The sequence below is a fragment of the Polyergus mexicanus genome, unplaced genomic scaffold, assembly GCF_030449975.1.
Source record: "Polyergus mexicanus isolate NDT 795.1 unplaced genomic scaffold, iyPolMexi1.0 SCAF_1, whole genome shotgun sequence".
Classification (NCBI taxonomy): domain Eukaryota; kingdom Metazoa; phylum Arthropoda; class Insecta; order Hymenoptera; family Formicidae; genus Polyergus; species Polyergus mexicanus.
The window spans coordinates 1,347,878-1,367,422 of NW_027223321.1; the positions used below are offsets into that span (position 1 = coordinate 1,347,878).

The following is a 19,545-nucleotide window of genomic DNA, read 5'->3' on the forward strand; positions in this document are numbered from 1 at the left end:
TATGATTATACATAATAATGGAATAATATTGTTATAATTATATGCTAAAAAATAATCCGTTCTTGCGTAGAACACAATGTGATCGAACTACCGCCAATGAGATTTGTCAAAGAAACATCTACGTCCGGTAATTTGCTGATGGAGGCCGTAGTAATCGACGTGTCGCCTGATTACTTCGTTAGCGCCGAAGAAGGCGATGATTTACGGACAGAAGCCGATTTTGAGGATGTTTCTATCATGGATGATGTGACACACGTCCTCTCATCGCCTGAACGCGATTCCCGAGGTTCTTTAAAGAGATCAGCTCGATACAACGGAGATGAGGATGAGAAAGTTCCTAGTAAGCCACCTCGGAAAAAATCAACGAGTATATCATCATCGAAAAGCGAGAGGAGCCAACGAATCGAATCCGAGAGCTTCCATAGCGCTCAAAAGGACGAGCCGCCGTTGTCTCCACTCTCATCCTTCAAGCAAGACGATAGCGACACTTTCGCGGACGCTTTATCTTCTGCGCATCTCTCCATCACAGAAAGTCTCATTCAAAAACATATTTCAGCGGAACATGATATAACAGATGCTAGAAAACGTAGTTTGAGCGCTGAAAGATCAACCGGCTCCAGTTTGGACGATGGAATCGGTGGTGATTCCTCCTTCGATTCCATGACTGGTGTTCCGAAAAAGAAACAGCGTAAGAAAAAGAAAAAAGACAAGAGTAATTCCGTGGAGTATTCCGGCCATAGTGATTACGAAGGTAGAAGAAATAAATCAGAAGATAGAGCCGACGTGAAAATAGAACCGTATCAATCTATAGACGCGGTTGACGGAACAGGAACGGATATCGGAAATGGAATCGATATAAAAGAGGCAATAAGGAAATCATTTTCTGAAGAAAGACTGTTAGATAATTTAACAAGCGTGACGGAAGCTATTAACGTACATACTTTGGAAGAGACTCAAAAACTGAAAAAGGATATTCTTTTAGAATCAAGAATGGTCCTGCGCAAAGCTTTGGACGCGTACGAAAAAGTTCCCGATACTTTAGTACCGCAATTTTCCAATATTCGCGAGCGAGTCAAGGATGTATATCGAACATTGGAAATTTCAAAAGAGAAAGATATGGAAATCGAAATCTTAATCAATCTCGAAGAACCTCTGCATGCATTACTGAAGGCTATTGATAAAATTACATCAGCGGAGGACATAGAAATTATACGCAATTTTCTCGAACCATCGATTCTTCAGTTGTCATACATCATCGAAAATCTCAGATTGTCATCTTTACAGCCTACGCTGACGATTTTAAGAAAAATCAACAAGCACATTTGTAACATTCCTATCGAAACGGAAGGATTGTCCTCAATAAAATCAATTGCTGATGAAACTCGAAAAATACCCGAGGAAATTTTAGATCTATTAATCGATATCCAGTCAGCGTTTAATGCGATTTTAGATTACATGGAATGTTCAAAACTTGCTATGAACGGAACTGCTGCTTCGCAGCAGGCTTTAACAGGATCGAGACTCGCGGCGTGTTTAGTAGAGTTAAGAGAGTGCGTATCCCACACAGCACATACTGCAATGACGTTGAAAGAAAATGAGACATTAAACAGTTTAATGGAATTTAGAGAACCCTTGTTAGATCTTCAAGTAGTTTTAGCGTCAGAGGAACATATTTTTCGGGAAATTACATTACTGAAAAAAATTATCTTTGCCATTGAAAAATTGAAAAATGTCATTGTAACAATACTAAAAAATTCCAAAAATCCTGAAACAATTGCGCGAGTAAAAATAATTCTTCAGATATTGGAAGATACTGATAAACAAATATCAAAATTGATGGAACAATTGTTAGAGATGGAAGCTGTACAAAAACACATGCTGAAAAACCTAAACATTGATCAAAGTTTAAGCAGCGTGCATTTCGCTTTATCGTCGGTTTTAGAAAAGCAAGAAAAGTCTGCAAGCTCATATCATTTAATTACATGTATTGAAGCATTACGTCAGACAATTGGTTCTTCGGCGATCACAATAGCCAATTTACACAATCCAAACGATAATAATATAATTCAAGAGATTAATGAATTAACTGATTCGTTATTAAATCTGCAAAAAAATTTATTAACGGAAAAACATGAACCAGAAGAGGAGCAAATTTTAATTAATTTGATAAATCCCATCAATAAATTGAAAGAGATAATTCACAGAATAATAGAAAGCGGTTCTTCGGTCGAATTAATAGTGCCTATGCTAGAATTATTGGAAGAAATAGAGAAAGATGTAATTCTTGTAGCAAAAGAAATATCAAAGAAAAAATCTCAAGAGGAAAATGCTCAAAGAGAAAATACGGAAAAGGAAAGCGATTCAAAATGCATTCTCGCTCGTCAAATCAGCCGTTCTTTAGAACCTATTAAACAATGGTTATCCATATCCGAAGACAGTATAAAGGAGGAAATAGAATCTACTCTGAGCTTAACGATCGAGGAATTGAAGAGAGATGTCACTCAAATCGCCATTCAAACGTCATATTCTGAACCACCAAATGATGAAAGTTTGATAGAAGCCTTGGTTGATCTTCGAGAACCATTAATAAAACTTAAAAATGTTATTTCTATATATCACAGGCCGGAAGATCTCTTGACTTTAGAGAACTTAGGTCAGCCTATGAAACATCTTTTGCAAATTATCACGGATATTCTTCATGAACATGCGGAAGAAGAGCGTCTAAAATCAATAGTAGATATCGTCGAACAAATCGAAAATCATATACCGCTTTCGATCGAAGATGCTCTCCACCAGAAAGAACTTGGACAATCTGTCAAAACATTCAATGTGGAAGAGGAAGAAGAAGCTATTACAGTCTCTTCTCGAGAAACGATACCAGGCACTCTTACAGAAATCGCGTCTACACCATTTGAAACCGGATCCACTGCATTACTTACTGAGCAACTTGTAATAGAAGATACTGTCAAAATAGTTGACAATGTCGCTCTACATACTGTAAAGGCTGACAAGCAAAAAAGAGAGGAAAATGCGGGCAAATTAATTACAGTCTTGTCGGAAATCTTGGAGAAGCTTCAATTAGAGATTACTGGTATTTTAGAAGATTTTGAGGAATCGACAACGCAAATCGCTACGATTCCCCAATCAAAATTAGCCAATTTTCTCGAAGAATTGAGAAGGACCATCTCTACAATACGCATGATAACCACCGTTTACTATAAAGAAATTGGATCGTCTGAAGAAAAAGTTAATCAGACAATTCTAGTGTTACCTAATTTAATACAACCGCTGACAAATATACAAGAACTGCTTTCCAGATCATGCAAACATGACGTCTCGGAACTTATGATATTGAATCGATTAACGCCACTGTTGAATGTAATAGAAAATAACGTGATAAAACAAACAATTGATTTTGTCGATAAAAATGAAGACACGGAGAAAGAATTTGAATTCCTTCTATGCGTTTTAAAAGACATTAAAGCAAAAATTCCCACTCGAATTCAAGAAATATTATCGAAACAAAAAATTTTGGAATGTCTCCGAGATATCTCGAAGCCTCTAGATAGCATTGTGGAACGTATGAACGATCTGGAAAAAGCTGCGGAAGAAACCCTTGAGACGGACGTCGCAGACATTTTGGGAAAGCCAATTGCCGCACTTTTAAAAGATATCAAGATCGCTATCCAAGAAGTAGATACGCTAGATCGACGAGAGCCAATAATTAACGAATTACGAAATCTTCTCGAGCCTTTGATAGAATTTCATACCTGCCTTTCAATGATACAGAGCATTCGACGAAGTTCGGTTCCCCAAGCCAGTTTATTAGACGAAAGGAGAAGCGTTATCCTGCGAGCGGTAGATGATTTGCGGAAAAAAGTTTGTCATACTGTCGAAGCAATTGCTAATATGGAAGAAACCTCTCTATTCGATGAATCTTTGATGTCGCTTAATTTCGCGATTCTGCAAGTACAGAAGCAAATCGGCAAGACTGATTATTCGCGCCGAATTAGTAGCGTCAAGATTCCTCTTCAGCATCGACTTACTGAAACGTTGAGTCGCTTAGCAAAAGCTATAATAGCTGTGGAAGAACACGCTGACAGGGATACATATGGAATATTATCCAAATGCTTGGAGGCATTGCAGAAACAAATCTCCTTCACGCAAATGCAATTTATTCAGATTGATAGTGAATCAATTGACGAAGAGGCAATTGTGGAAGGCTTTCTTTATCCGACTAATCAACTTCTATCGGCGTTAAATATTCTTAAAGAAAATATGCAAAAGGTACCGTCGGCGATTTCACATAATTTAATAATTCAGTTTCAAGAACTAGCCGATTCGATCTCAGAACTAAATTCTTCTTTGTCGGCGCATAAAGCGGAACTTATACAAGGAGGCGCTTCTATAGGAGCGCCTATAGTAGAAACCTTTTCTGCCGTTACAGATGTCTTAAATCATGTGAAGGATTCCATAATGACAATAGAGAAGATAATCAAACAGAAAGAGAGCAAGGTCATCACAAAAGTAGAAAGTATCACTGATGAAATTATAGAAATATCGCAAGAGGAAATTGAGAGTGTAATAATGATCACAGAAATACCGGCAGTTCAAGAGGTTGCTCAAGCGAAGATTGAAGATGCACCTAAAATAACACAAACACCGGTTATAGAAAATCTAGAAGGTATGATTCATATTAAACAAACGGAAGATAATCTAACGGATAGAAAAAGATATGAGGAGAATCGGGAAGAAACTGAGAAACGAGAAGACTTGATAAATCAGATGTCAAGGTTCAACTCTGCGATAAATAGTCTGGCACAGCCATTGAGAGAACTGATCAATTTAGTGAAATCCGCTACACAAGAATCGCTGACTTCAAAATCCGAGGAGAACAAGCGAAAACTACAAGAGCTAACAGCATTGGTACAAATTCTTTACGATTTACAAGCTACAAATATCTCTATTAAGACAGCATTGTCTTCCTCGTCCATTATACTAGTAGATAATAAATTTTCTCGTATGGAAGATATTCTGGCTGATCTTGAGCGAGCTATCGGTACGGTTATTTCTTTGACTGACGCAGGAGTGAGACCAGAATTAAAGGAAAACATTATGACGTCTTTACAATCTATCGCCGAGCCCTTAGATGCTCTTGAAAATATATTGGCATCTATATGTCAGACATTTGATGGAGACAAATACGTCGACCAAAACAGAGAATCGTTATCGATAATTGCAAAAGAATTAATGCCGTGCATTAAAGACACCGTTAAATTTATAAATGAGATCCAGATATTAAAATCTGTTAGAATTGCTGACGAGAAAGAAACAGAAAAGTCGAAAATAAAAGAGGAAGCAAATGATATCGAAGAAACGACTGCGCGACCTCTCGAAGAACTGATAGAAGCTATTATGGATTCTCAAGATCAAGTAAAATGCGACAAAACTTCGCTTTACGAATCTAGTTCGCCTTCCGCCGATTCGATCGAATCAAAAAGCATCGACAATTTACAATTAATGGAAGTAGAAACACAATTAAATGAAACACTCGTTGAAGAGGCAGATGATTCAATGGCACAAGAGATATCTACAGTAGAGATACCGCAACAAGAATTGACATTCGCATCAGCATTTAGTCAAATCGGAGAAATACTTACTGAGAAGAAAGAAGTGATAAAGTCTGTAACAGAATCATTGGAAGAAGTCAAAGAGCAAAATTTAGGAGTGATTAGTCGGCAAAACATAGAATTAACTCAAGTATCTGAAAAACATGAAATGCAGGAAAAACAAATAAAAGCTGAAACTTTGCAAGCAATCATTTCTCCTCTTCAAGTATTGCGTAAATCATTCGATGAAATCGGAGAAATAGGAATTTTAGAATCATCCGACAAGAAAACGATTGCATTTTCGACTCTGATAGAACCGTTATTAACTCTAGAAATTGCATTACCGTCCGAAGTTACTGAGGAAATAAAGCAGGACACAGTGCCATTAGAAAAGTTATCTATCACATGCGTTTTGCAAAAACTACAAAAATCAATCGCTACAATCCAAGAGCAAGTACAACTTAATACTGTAGCCGAAGCCAGTTCAAGCAAAATGTCTAAAATGCGTTTAATGCAAGCCATCGAAAAACCATTAGAAGATTTAAAAATGTCAATCGCATGCATTCAATCCGATCCAATAACTTGTCAATTGATTCAGCAAAAAGCGGAGTTATCGAGTGTTGAACAGATCACAATTTTACAAACTCTTGCGAAATTGGTGGAGCAATTTGGAGAAAAATTTATGTCCATTACTAATGAGATAAAAATAGAAGCAGAATCTGTACCACCATTGCAAATTATTAAGCAAAAAGATCAAGAGCTCGATCCAGAAATGTTACATAAAATTGTTGATCCGATTCATATCCTACGTGAAACACTCTTTCAAATCGAAGAATTGAAGAGTCATAAAACTGAGTTGCTAGAAATGCCAGAACAGAAAAGAGAGATTGTTCAATTAAATACGGTGATGAATCCTTTGGAAAAATTAGAACAATTATTAATCACAGATATACAACAGATTATAGTGGCGCAGAAGAAAGTTACGGAAGATCTTAGAGGAAATCAATTTTCATTGGCAAGTGCAGAATTAAAGCCCGTGCTAGAAGACCTGAGAAATTCAATCGTTGTAGTCCAGCAGCAAACAGTCTCTAACAAAGATAGTTTTACAGTAAAAACTTTAAACGAAGTTTTCGAAAATCTGAAAACACCATTAACAATCATTGAAGAAATCGTCGATCGTTTCGATGAAGTTGCTGAAACTGAAAAATTATCGACTTTACTAACGTTTGCGAAATCGGTGGGAGAAACAGCGAATCAACTAGCTATAGCTAAGCAAAATATAATACAACAAGAAATGCGAGAAACTTCTCTGTTAAAAGCGATAACTATTCCAATCGAAGGGCTACAAAGTGCAATATTGAAACTCGAAGATCAAGTGTCTCAAACATTAGAAACAAAAGAGTCAATAAAACTTGTTACTTTAGAATGTATGGTGCAACCGTTGCAAGAATTGCAGCAATCTTTCTTAATTGCATCTCATCAAGAAATCGTCCAATCTTTGCAACGATTGCCAATCAAACCGATATTAGACAATTTGAGTAAATCTCTTGCGGTGATTCAAGATCAAACTACGATCGTTCAAGATTTACTCGCGGAGACGAATACAGATGATTTGACAATATTAAAAGATTTTGCAAAATCACTCGGTAATTTGAGAACGTCGACAGTGGTTCTGCAACAATTAAACGCGATAGAAAACGCTGGCCAACAAATTGTAGAGATTGAAAATGCGTCAGCGTTGCAAGCATTCGCAAAATCTATCGAAGAATTTAGAAAATGTTGCTCCGTCGTCATCGAACGGCCGAGAGTCATCGAAGCCTTCGCGACAAATGCAGAATTAAAACAATCGGTCAAAACGGATACGCAGCTCCTCGAAAGTATTATCGAGCCTCTACGAATTTTACAAGAGCAAATTTTAAACATTGAAGAAACTAAAATGCAAGAATCTGAAATCTTGGATATTACGGAGACAAAAAAACCAGTTATCATCTTAAGCAGTCTAGTTGGTCCCTTGCAACAACTTGAAAAATCTTTTATTGCAACGGTGCGCAAAGAGCATGTGATCGAACATGATGGGCAGGATCTAAAAACCGAATCATCTTCCATGAGCTTAGAGAAACTTGCCTTACAGCCTATCATCGAGGAGGTGCAAAAGTGCATTGCCACTGTTCAAGAGCACGTGATATTAGAGGCAGGCAGCCAAATTATTTCGGAAACAGAAACTGACGCTTTACTGAAATCGATCGCGCAGCCTCTAGTGGATCTAAGAGCCTCCGTTGCCTCTATTCAGCAAATAGCCACAGTTGCGCCTGATCCTTTAAACGAACTGGCACAGCAACAAAATGTCTCGGCATTGGAAACGTTTGCCGAAACTCTCCACAATCTATCGGAATGTATAGCAATGTGCAATCATCAGCAGATAATCATGGAACCTGTGGCAGACACCTTTTCCGAAGATGCTTCATCTTTGAATACGTGGGCAGATGTAATCGACGAACAATCTTTTTCAAAAGTCACGCGTCCGATTGTGATCGATCAGGACGCGATCGAATCTCCGGTCGAGATCGCGATATCGATATCGGAAGATGAAACCTCTGCGTTGAGAATATTAGCAAAACCTCTAACCGAATTACGAGAATGCCTTGCACTAGTCGTCGAAGAGCGCAAAGTAGTCACGCCGAGCGATACGACGTCTTCTTTATCGGAAAGGGAAAATGTCTCTCTATTGAAAACGATGATACAGCCTTTGTTAGAGTTGAAAGATGCAGTCACAGCGGTAATTATTCAAGAACAGACAACTATGGAACGTGCAAATGAACATTCATTCGCAATCGAAGGTAAGAATGAATTCACCCTTCGTCCATTGATGGAACCACTCGAGGAATTGCGCCATTCCATCGCTGTAATACAGGATCAAATGTTGATTGAAACATCAATGGATCGACCAAAGAATGACATTGTATTAGATGTACTGGCTGAACCTCTGTTCGACCTGCAGCGCGCTATATCGGTTCTAGAAGCACGAATTATATCACCGGATGTCGAATCAATGCCTGAAGACACGAGCAACAACTGGATCACGGAATGTTTAGCGGTTCCTCTGCACGAGATAGAAAGATCGATAGCCGATATTCGACAATGCACGATAATGGAACCTGAAACTGTAATTATAGAAGAACAAATAGGAACATCAACGCCAAACTGGTCTATTGTGGAAGAATTATCGAAACCAATGGAACATATTAAGACAGCTATATTGCGTATGGAAGATGACTATACCGAAACTGAAGTTCTGAAAACAATGGCAAAATCACTTACTAATGTACAAGAGAGTTTAATGTTATTGACAAACAAGCATAATTTAAATGCTGTTGACGAGGAAACCAGTATTGACGCTATTATCAATTCTCTTTTCAATCTTGAGAAATGCATTTCATTCGTTAAGAGAGAAATTGTCGAAAAACCAATGTTCGAATCATCGGATACCATAGAAATAGATACTACTATATCCGCCGCTCTTAATGTACCATTAAACGAGCTAAAATATTCCATTGTGACAGTAAAAGAATCCCCAAGCATTTATCTAAAGAATTTAAAAAGACCCTTGGAATTCTTGCAAGATGCGCTCGAAACAGTTATATCTATACAACGAAATAAAAAGCTTTTAGAATTATCGACAATAATAATGAATACTATTTCGAATATTAACACGTCTATTGAATCTATCGGACACAAATTAGAGGAACAACAGATGTCTGTCATTGAGATTTGTATCGAATGCGAAGCACTCGGAGTATTGACGAAACCTTTACAGAATATTAAACAGTGTATCGCACAAATACAAGAGAAACCGAGTAACGAATTGATAATCAATGCCTTGCAAAGTCTTGAGAAATCAGTAGGTGTAATACAACAGCAGTCAGCCGATAAACCGTTGGCGGATCCACAGCATACAAATTTCGGTATCCTCTCGAAAAATTTAATACCATGCCTCCATGAATTACAAGAGTCAATGAAAGAAGCGAAAACTTTATGGCATAAACAAACAATATTAGAAGGATTAACAATTCTTGAGAAACCGATCTGCAAATTGCAATCTGTCATAAATATTATAGGTGAGATTTTGGTAGGAGAAATGATTCAGACAATAGAAAAACAGAAGAAAGTACCTCAAAAGAAATCTACAAAAAAAGAAATAGAAAAATCTGAAATTGAAACAAGTATCGAAAAAGTCGATGAAGTAAAGAAAACAATAAAAGTAGAAATAGAAGAAACTAAGCTGACAGACAATGCAGACTCTACAGTAATTAATGATACGGTAGATAAAGAGGAAAAAAAGAGTTTAAAAATACAACAGAAACAAGAAAAAGAAGAAGAAAAATCAATTAAGGAGAAATTAGAAAAGCCAAAAAATGATATAGTTGAAAAGAAGGAAGAAAAAGAAGAGGAATATAAAAAGATAGAAAACCAACAAGAATATGTAAAAGAGACTGATAAAATAAACAGTGAGAATGAGGAACAAAAGAAAGAGGAAACAGAAAAAATAAATAAAGAAGAGAAAAGCAAAGAAATTGAACAAATAAGAGAAGAAGCAGAGCAAAATGAAAAAAGTATAAATGATAAAAAGATTAAGAAAGATAAAAAAGAAGGTAAAATAACACAAGAAATCGAAAGTTTAAAGAAAGAAGAAGCTGGAGAAATAAAACAAATCGAAAAGCAGCAAGAGAAAATGAATGTGACAGAAAGCATAAAAAATGAAATCGAAGAGTCTAAAAAAATCACAGAAACTGGAGAAATAAAAAGCGAAAATAATGAACAACAGAACAAAGAAAATCGTGAGAAAATAAATAAAGTGACAGAAGAACAAAAGAAAGAGCAAGAGACTGTACAAGAAAGGAAAGAATCAGATAAAAGTGAGAAAAGTGAAAAGAATCTAAGCACAAAGATAGAAAAAATAGAAAAGGATAAAGCAGAAGAAATCAAAAATAAAATAGCAGAGAAACGAAAGAAAGAGCAAGAGATTGTACAAGAAAAAAAAGAATCTGATAATAGTAAGAAAACTGAAAAGGATCTAAGTGCAAAAGTGGAAAAAACAGAAAAGAATAAAGCAGAAGAAGCCAAAAATAAAGTTGCAGAGGAACGAAAGGAAGAGCAAGAAATTGTACAAGAAAGAAAAGAATCAGATAAAAATAAAAAAACTGAAAAGGATCTAAGCACAAAGATAGAAAAAACAGAAAAGAATAGAGCAGAAGAAGCCAAAGATAAAGTAGCAGAGGAACACAAGAAAGAGCAACAGACTGTACAAGAGAAAAAAGAATCGGATGAAAGTAAGAAAACTGAAAAGGATCTAAGCGCAGAAATGGAAAAAACAGAAACGAATAAAGCAGAAGAAGCCAAAAATAAAGTTGCAAAGAAACGAAAGAAAGAGCAAGAGACTGTACAAGAAAAAAAAGAATCAGATAAAAGTAAGAAAACTGAAAAGGATCTAAGTGCAAAAGTGGAAAAAACAGAAAAGAATAAAGCAGAAGAAGCCAAAAATAAAGTTGCAGAGGAACGAAAGGAAGAGCAAGAAATTGTACAAGAAAGAAAAGAATCAGATAAAAATAAAAAAACTGAAAAGGATCTAAGCACAAAGATAGAAAAAACAGAAAAGAATAGAGCAGAAGAAGCCAAAGATAAAGTAGCAGAGGAACACAAGAAAGAGCAACAGACTGTACAAGAGAAAAAAGAATCGGATGAAAGTAAGAAAACTGAAAAGGATCTAAGCGCAGAAATGGAAAAAACAGAAACGAATAAAGCAGAAGAAGCCAAAAATAAAGTTGCAAAGAAACGAAAGAAAGAGCAAGAGACTGTACAAGAAAAAAAAGAATCAGATAAAAGTAAGAAAACTGAAAAGGATCTAAGTGCAAAAGTGGAAAAAACAGAAACGAATAAAGCAGAAGAAGCCAAAGATGCAGAAAACAAAAAAGTACAAGCGAAGGAAAAGAAAGAGGCTGAAATAATAGAAAAGGAAGAAGAACTGAAAGATATAAAAGAAAATGAAAAAGTAAAAGATGCAGCAGAATATAGTAAAAAAGATGAAATTGAAAAAATACAGAAAGAAGAAAAAGAAAAAACAGATAGAACACAGCAAAAAGAGCAGGAACATGTAAAAATAGACGAAACTGAAATCGCAAAAAAAGAAAAAGATACGCGCGGCAACATGGAAGTCGAAGAAATAAAAAAGCAAGAAGAGGATAAAACTCTCAAAAAAGATAAGAAAGAGCAAGAAAAAGAAAACGAAAAAGCGAAAAGCAAAAAAACTGAGAAACTAAAAAAGGAGAAAGAAAAACTGGCACAAGAAAACCAATTAAAAAAGAAAGAAGACGAAAAGTCAAAAGACGAAGAGAAAACGAAGGAAGTGGAAATGAAAAAGAAGGAATCTAGTAAGAAAGATGAGTCTGCACAAGAAATAAGAAAAAAACCGGAACAAGTAGAAGCAATAAAAACGCAAGAGCAGAAGGAAAAAGAAATAACAGAAAAAGTAAAAGAGAAAAAAGGCAAAGAAGCAAAAGATGATGTGGAAGAATTAGAAACAAAAAAAGAAAAGTCTAACAAAATAGAAGAATCTACAGAGAAAAAGAAAGAAAAAGAACAAAAACAAGAGGATAAAGTTAAAATATCAAAGAAGGAGAATGAGGAACAAAAACGAACAATTCAAACTGAAAAAATAAAAGTAGCAGAAAATCAACAAGCAGAAACAAAGAAAGATATGCAAGAGGATAAGAAAAAAATAACACAAAAGAAGGATAAGCAGGAAGATAAAAAAATAGAAAAGAAAAGAGATGAACAAATAGAAAAAGATAAAGAGGAGACTGTTAAAATAGACCAAGTAATACAGCAAACACAAAATGAATACATAAAGAAAGAAAATGATGAAGATAAGAGCAAACAAAAATATAAAGACGCAAAAAAAGATCAAGAACTAGAAGAAAAGACACGTATAAAACAAAAACAAGAAGAAAAATTGAACAAAGAAATTCAGAAATTACAGTCGATAGAGGATAAAGATTTATGTTTAAAAGTGGATAAATATCAGGAAACACAAAGAGATGACGCAATACTCCAAAAACGACAAGAACAGAAAAAATCGCAATTTGAACAAATAGAAAAAATAAAAAGAGATAAAGAACAAAGACAATGGAGGCCACGGGAAGATGAAAATTGGTTACGTACGAGAAAAGAAGAGCGAGTTAACAGAAATGATGAATACAGATTAGAACGTAAAGAGGAATATGATCGTCAAAAAAGAGATGATAATAAAAGACTCCATCGAATGGAAATGGAGCGCTTAGAAAATAAAAAAACCATGGGGCAATCCAAAAGAGATGAAACTGATTATATATTTAAAGCAAACGAGGAGAGACTCCAGAAAAGAAGCGAGGGAAAGAGAATCAGGGGAGACGAGACTGCTAGATTATTATGGGAAGAAGGACAAAAATTACGAAAAAGACAAGAGGAAGAGATATACAGGAATAAAGAAAGAAGAAAGGAGCAAATTAGAGAAAGCGAATGGTCCAGAAGACGTGAAAACGAATCCGATCGCTTCCTTAAAAACATGTTGGAAACAAGATACAAGCCCGACAAATCGACCGCAATGTTTTTCGACTGTTCTCGAGAATATACTTCACGACTTGATTCTGGTATTTCGACGCTTTCTAGCACTTCCAGATCGTACAGCTGGAGAGATTCTTTGACGTCATTAAGTAGAAGAAGAATCGACGATTATTGGGATTATAAATTACACGGCTCTTTTATGGATAAATATTATTTTGACGCAGGATCGTCGTACAGAAGGCGCAAGAAAAGAGAAAACCGTATGATTCGCACGAGATCGACTAGTTTACTAAAGTACGAAGATTATTCGACCGGAGATAGCGATGCTACCATTGTACCTAGCACGCGACGCATTCGACCTATCCGACGCACCAAAACAGAGGCTACCCCACGTATCAATTTCGACATTTACGAGTTTATTCCGTCTAGCTACGCTGATTTCGGCCAAAGTGAAGTACGTCCGATATTAAATTATTTTTTAATGCTTCACAAACAAAGTAGAATTTTTTTTAATAATTCCTCGGAAATATTGCAGGATCTTCCGTGGGACAAACCAAAGAAACCATCGTTCTGCACAAGACTGACGAACAGAATCGTAGGAACTGGTATGAGAACAAGACTGACCTGCACCGTTCTTGGTAATCCGGAACCGCGCGTCTACTGGACTAGAGATGGTCAAAAGTTGGACGTATCAGACAATCGCTGCAGAACGCGATACGAGAACGGTATGGCCTATCTGGAATTATACGATGCACTTCCCACAGACGCCGGAATATATGCGTGCATAGCTGAGAATACGCACGGCATTTCGAGCACCGAGTCCACCTTGAGGGTTTACTCCGATTATAAACCTACGCATTCGCCTCCAACATTTGCAAAATCAATTAAAGGTATACACGTTTGTGATATACGTTTTAATTTTTGTACGCATTGTATTAACGTTATTTTTTTCGCATAGACACTTACCGATATTCTGATCAGAAGCTCATCTTGGAATGTCGTGTACGAGCACATCCGACTCCTTCGATTTCCTGGCTAAAAGACGGGCGGATTCTTGAGGGCGAGCGTTACGAGCGAATCTATCTCGACGATGATGTGTATCGATTAGAGATAGCGAATCCTAATGCCGCAGATAATGGACGATACACGTGTCGTGCGGTAAACGAGCTGCACACCGAGGAAATATCTCATATAGTTCACATCGAAGGTGATAGAAAGATTATATGCTATGAATAAATATAAGAAGCATTTAAATACACGCAAGTGAAATATGATTTTAGATTGGCAATTCACGAGCCGATACGATATAAAATCGAACAACGAAATTGGATCAGAATTTGCGCAACGACCACGATTCTCTAATTTATTAAAGGATTACAACGTGCCTGCTGGCGGTACCATCGCTCTTCAAGTAGAAGTTAAAGGTAATAAGTCGCTTGATTTATTTATTAGAATTTTTGAATATTCTGATTTATTGTACAGGTACACCAGCCCCGGAAGTAAGATGGTTACGCGGTGACCGGAAGGAGCCGATAGCCATATCGAAGGCGAAAACCTTTGCCGAGCGTGGACTTCACACGTTAATTGTACCCGAGGCGACAGAGTCGGAAAGAGGCACATACGTGTGTAGAGCGATCAATGCTTATGGACAAGTGGACACGTCGGTGACAGTGGACGTAATATCATCGAGCGCTATCGACGGCGGAAAACCGGCGGTGTTCGTCTCGAGACCATCAAAGAAATCGATCGACGTGACCGTCGGTGAAGACGTCAGTATATCCTTTCGAGTCAACGGTACTCCTAAGCCACGAGGTAAAGTTCAATAATACAATTCTATTGTATTGTAATAATTTATTGTATTCTTGGACAGGATATCAGTGTTAAAATATGCATTTTTCTTTTTTCTTTTATTCTCTATCTATTTTCTTTTTTTTTATTTCTAGTAATCTGGATGAAAGGATTGACAGACATCACGGACGGACCGAGATCATACAAAGAGAGTATTGATGATTATGTCAGATTAACGTTAAAAAGAGCCGTATCCTCTGATGAAGGTACTTACTGCATTCTGGTTAAGAATAGATACGGTTGCGACAGAAGCTTCTTCTCGATCAAGGTGAGAATATTCGGTAAATCTGGAACAAAAAAAAATATAATCAGTAATATATTCGCGAACAGGTGAAGCAACGCGCTAGGTCGTTGACCCCATCGCCAGATTGGAATTCCGTTATCGAACGTGACGCAGGCGAAGAGCACGATGACGACATGTCATATGTGAGAAGTAAGTAACTCCTCTTGCGATTATTTTGTAATATTAACTAAAAAGAGGAACGAAATAAATCATAAGATTTCGCAATATTATTTGCATTTGAAATTTAAATTTGAAACAAAATCACTTAATGTCGTAACAAGATTCTAAAATTGATATAAATATCAAATAAATATTGTATAACCAATCAAAAAATTAGAATGACAAACAAGTTTGCACCAACTGCAAGGTATAGTTAGCTTTTAATGGCCGGACGCCAGTTTTGACGCCTGGACTAACATAAGCGGTCGCGCGAATTGACGTCAATATTTAACTTGATTATTCATCAAGCTGATGTGGCTTGAAGATCTCCTTAAACGAACGTAAATTGCTCTTTGAAGCTAGTAGGAGACGGTATTCTGAAATGTAAGATTTCAATTGAATTCATAATTGATGCATTCGCGAAGTGTAAGATAGCATTCGCGTAAAATAAATGTGATAGGAGAACATCCAAGTTTCTTTCGTTCGAGGAGCATCTTTCGAAAGCCGGGTTATTTTAGTTTGTCTTCCTTTTTCATCTCCCACCAACATCTCGCGGATTCTACAAATTGAAAATTCAGTCGTCGTCGAAACGTTGAATCATTTCGTATTCCCTACATTTCAAAACCTTGAGTTTTCTCACGATACTTTGTGCTAAGAGAAAATATCTCGTGGGATGTGAAAAATCATTTTTTTTTTTTTATTATTTTAAATCATTTCGTCAATATTTTCCGTCGTAAATGCTATCGCTACAAATTTATCTAAATTTTTATAATATTTTTTGTGTTATTATACATATAATATATTAAACAAATCTTTCTCTTTCGTTTTCTTTATTTATTGACAAAATACATTTGATTACATTCACGCTAAAAAATATATTGCCGAAGAAAATAGAATAAAATTTATCATGAAGCCACACGATCATGGGATCTTTGTCAACGATGGAAACGATATCACTATCTCACGTTTGAGAAGTTCATGGACAAATTGTTTAATCATTGATTTTTTGGAATATCTATATGGACATCGAGGTCAGCTTAAACGGATGACAATTGTTTATCAATCTTTTTGAAATATATTTCATATTTAAAAAAGACATGCTCAATTAAATGTTTAAATAATATTTTAAATGTTTAAATAACATTCCATGATCTTATTATGGTTTTTATCAGACGTACCTGGTTCGATCAGTAGCGAGCCCGTTGCTGTTGATGGTGGAAAAAATTGGTTGTCGCTGACTTGGGGTAAAGCAGAGAGAAGAGGACCTGCTCCGGTGATCGCTTATAAAGTCGACGCTTGGCTTCTGGGAAGTGACGGAGGCGCACGATGGGTAGAGGTGAGACAAATAATATTTCCATAACAACATATTATTCCAATTTACCATTTCTCAAATTTTTCATATAATCCAGCTGGGAATCACGCCGATCAACACGTTCGACGCGTTCAATTTGCGACCGGGTGGAGAGTACAAATTCCGCGTAACTCCGCGAAATCGTTACGGATGGGGTGAACCGGTTACCATGACAAATTCAGTTTTAGTGAGCGAAAGTACCGATCTTCCGGAATTCACGAAAATCTTACCGGGTCAATTGAAGGCTCTCGGGGGAACGTCGATAAAATTGGAATGCGAGGTAAGATCGCGACGAATAAGAGTGCGACAATGTTTAACTTGCTTTACATATACCCCTTCGAATAATATTAATTTCAGATTTGCGGTGATTCCAAGATGGATGTACGATGGTACCGTGAAACAACGGAGATAGATTCGCACGGTGATTCAAGATTCGCGATACATCGCAATGGTTCCAAATGTTTCTTAACAATTGCGAATATCAGAGAGGATGATTCCGGGAGATATGTTTGCGAGGCGAGCAACAAGATCGGTAAAGTGTCGTCGTTCGCTAGAGTTCTCGTCGTTAACGATCCAAGAATTATCGAGGCTGATATAAAACTCAGAACAAAGTAAGTAAATATATTTCTCGCGAGATTGACAAGGCCAATGATAACATTATATAATTCCGTTAAAAGTTTGAGCATCGAACCGGAAGATAAACCGCCGCAATTCACCATGAGAATACGGGACAGACGAGTGCAGACGACTTATCCGGTAAGGCTTACCTGTCAAGTTATCGGGCATCCCGTTCCAGAGATCACGTGGTACAAGAATGAAGCGAAGATCTCCCAAGACGGTGATTATCTCGATACACAAAGAATGTCCGATATATGAAAATACCGATTCTCAAAAAATTCGAACCTCCTCTTTCAGACCGTCACATCTTCTGGGATGATGATTCGAACTTTCATACTCTGGAAATAATCCATTCCACCCTCGACGATTCCGGATGTTACATGGTGACAGCGAGAAATGTAAACGGCTCGTTATCTTGTCGATGTAACCTCGTGGTGGATAAGGGAATTCGAGCTTACGTTGCTCCAGAATTTCTTCGCGGCCTCGACGCGGCTTACACGATTCATTCTGGCGGGGAGCTGCGAATGTCCGCGCAACTCGAGGCTTATCCGAGTGTTGGTGTCGTTTGGTAAGCAACAATTATGATTAAAAGCCAACATACACGTAACGTATCGTAAATCATGTTAGCACACGAGCAATCGTTTGGCGCGTTAAAAATTTAATATCAAAAATAAATTTGCGTGGGATTGCTAAATCGCGCAAATCAACACAACTTGGCCACTGAGAGACGCAACTAAATCGAATGATCCGGTCATACTAAAGTTATTTTAACTAAACTTCAATTAATTTAATCGATGCGATTAAATTACAATTAATAATACAAATAATTATTACAATACAAAAAATACAATCTTAATTCCCTTATTTTGCATTTCGCGTAGGCATCGCGATGGTATTCGACTACGACCCAATAGAAGAATCGTAATGACATTGAGCCACGACGGTACCGTTCAATTTTCTCTGCCTAACATCATTGCCCGAGATGCCGGAATTTACAGCTGCACCGCGACGAATGCAGTCGGTCATACGGAGACATCCACCAAGGTGGCTGTCATCGCGGATGCAATTTCGGATCAGTCGTCCATTGATGGATCATTCAATATTATGAGTGCATCTCCAGATATACCGTTAGTCTCGGAGACAGAGCGCGAAGCTGTAAAATATATATATATATATATATATATATATATATATATATATATATATATATATATATATATATATAATCGCTCCTCTTTTCCTTAGATATTCCAAGGAGCCACTTTTCGTCACGAAACCATTATCAACCGAAGCAATTGAGGGCGATACGGTCATCATATTCTGCGAAGTCGTCGGAGATCCTAAGCCCGAAGTAATATGGCTCCGCGATTTTCTCAAGGTAAACGAAATTTTTCGTATCCATTATATTTGTAATAGTCTGGGTCTTTCTAAATACAAGATCGATAATAATCAGCGATAGAATCGAAAAGCAAACTATAAAGAGAATTTTAATATATCTCTTAATTGATCATGATTAAATTATGAATACAATTATGATCAAAATGAATATTAATGTAAATGATGAAGTGACGTGAGCATATCTAATGCTGCGTGTTATATGAGTCAAGATATTTAAAAAAAAAATTATCACATAACAATGCGTATTATAGGTATTATATCCATAAAAGCAGACAATGTATCATATGCGCCGAGAAAATGGCATTGACATTGAATGGTTTCCATAAATGGTAACAACGTGCGTTGCACGTTTTTTTTTTTTTTTTTTTTTTTTTTTAAATACGAACGAAAGAATAACACACTCGAGAAGAGAATTCGTACTATGAATCGACAATACACGATAATTCAAGGTAGGAAGTGGTGCAATCTTTTGATCAAAGAACCATTCGCACATCACTCTGAAATATCTGCATAATTACAAAATGTATACAGTATCCCCCCACTTTTGTCGTCGGCTTTCTTCGTCGATGGATTAGCACTGTAACGTACGAGCGGCAAAACAGTCGTGTCGCGCAACTTTAACGAACGAACAGCCGCTGTAACTTTTAATCAGCTGTATACTATACGATATCCTCGCGTAATGT

At 36.7% G+C, this 19,545-nt stretch overlaps 1 protein-coding gene across 1 annotated transcript in view; it reads left to right on the forward strand.

Moving 5' to 3' along the window:
- LOC138939565 (uncharacterized) overlaps positions 1–19,545 on the forward strand; it is a 37,949-nt gene that overhangs the window by 8,312 nt on the left and 10,092 nt on the right. Inside the window, exons 13-26 of the mRNA XM_070307478.1 lie at positions 71–13,659; positions 13,741–14,095; positions 14,164–14,412; positions 14,486–14,629; positions 14,688–15,017; positions 15,149–15,321; positions 15,384–15,486; positions 16,668–16,831; positions 16,905–17,126; positions 17,204–17,457; positions 17,524–17,684; positions 17,762–18,032; positions 18,346–18,591; positions 18,710–18,842. Of these exons, the coding sequence (XP_070163579.1) occupies positions 71–13,659; positions 13,741–14,095; positions 14,164–14,412; positions 14,486–14,629; positions 14,688–15,017; positions 15,149–15,321; positions 15,384–15,486; positions 16,668–16,831; positions 16,905–17,126; positions 17,204–17,457; positions 17,524–17,684; positions 17,762–18,032; positions 18,346–18,591; positions 18,710–18,842 (16,394 nt within the window). The remainder of the gene's footprint in view (positions 1–70; positions 13,660–13,740; positions 14,096–14,163; positions 14,413–14,485; positions 14,630–14,687; positions 15,018–15,148; positions 15,322–15,383; positions 15,487–16,667; positions 16,832–16,904; positions 17,127–17,203; positions 17,458–17,523; positions 17,685–17,761; positions 18,033–18,345; positions 18,592–18,709; positions 18,843–19,545) is intronic.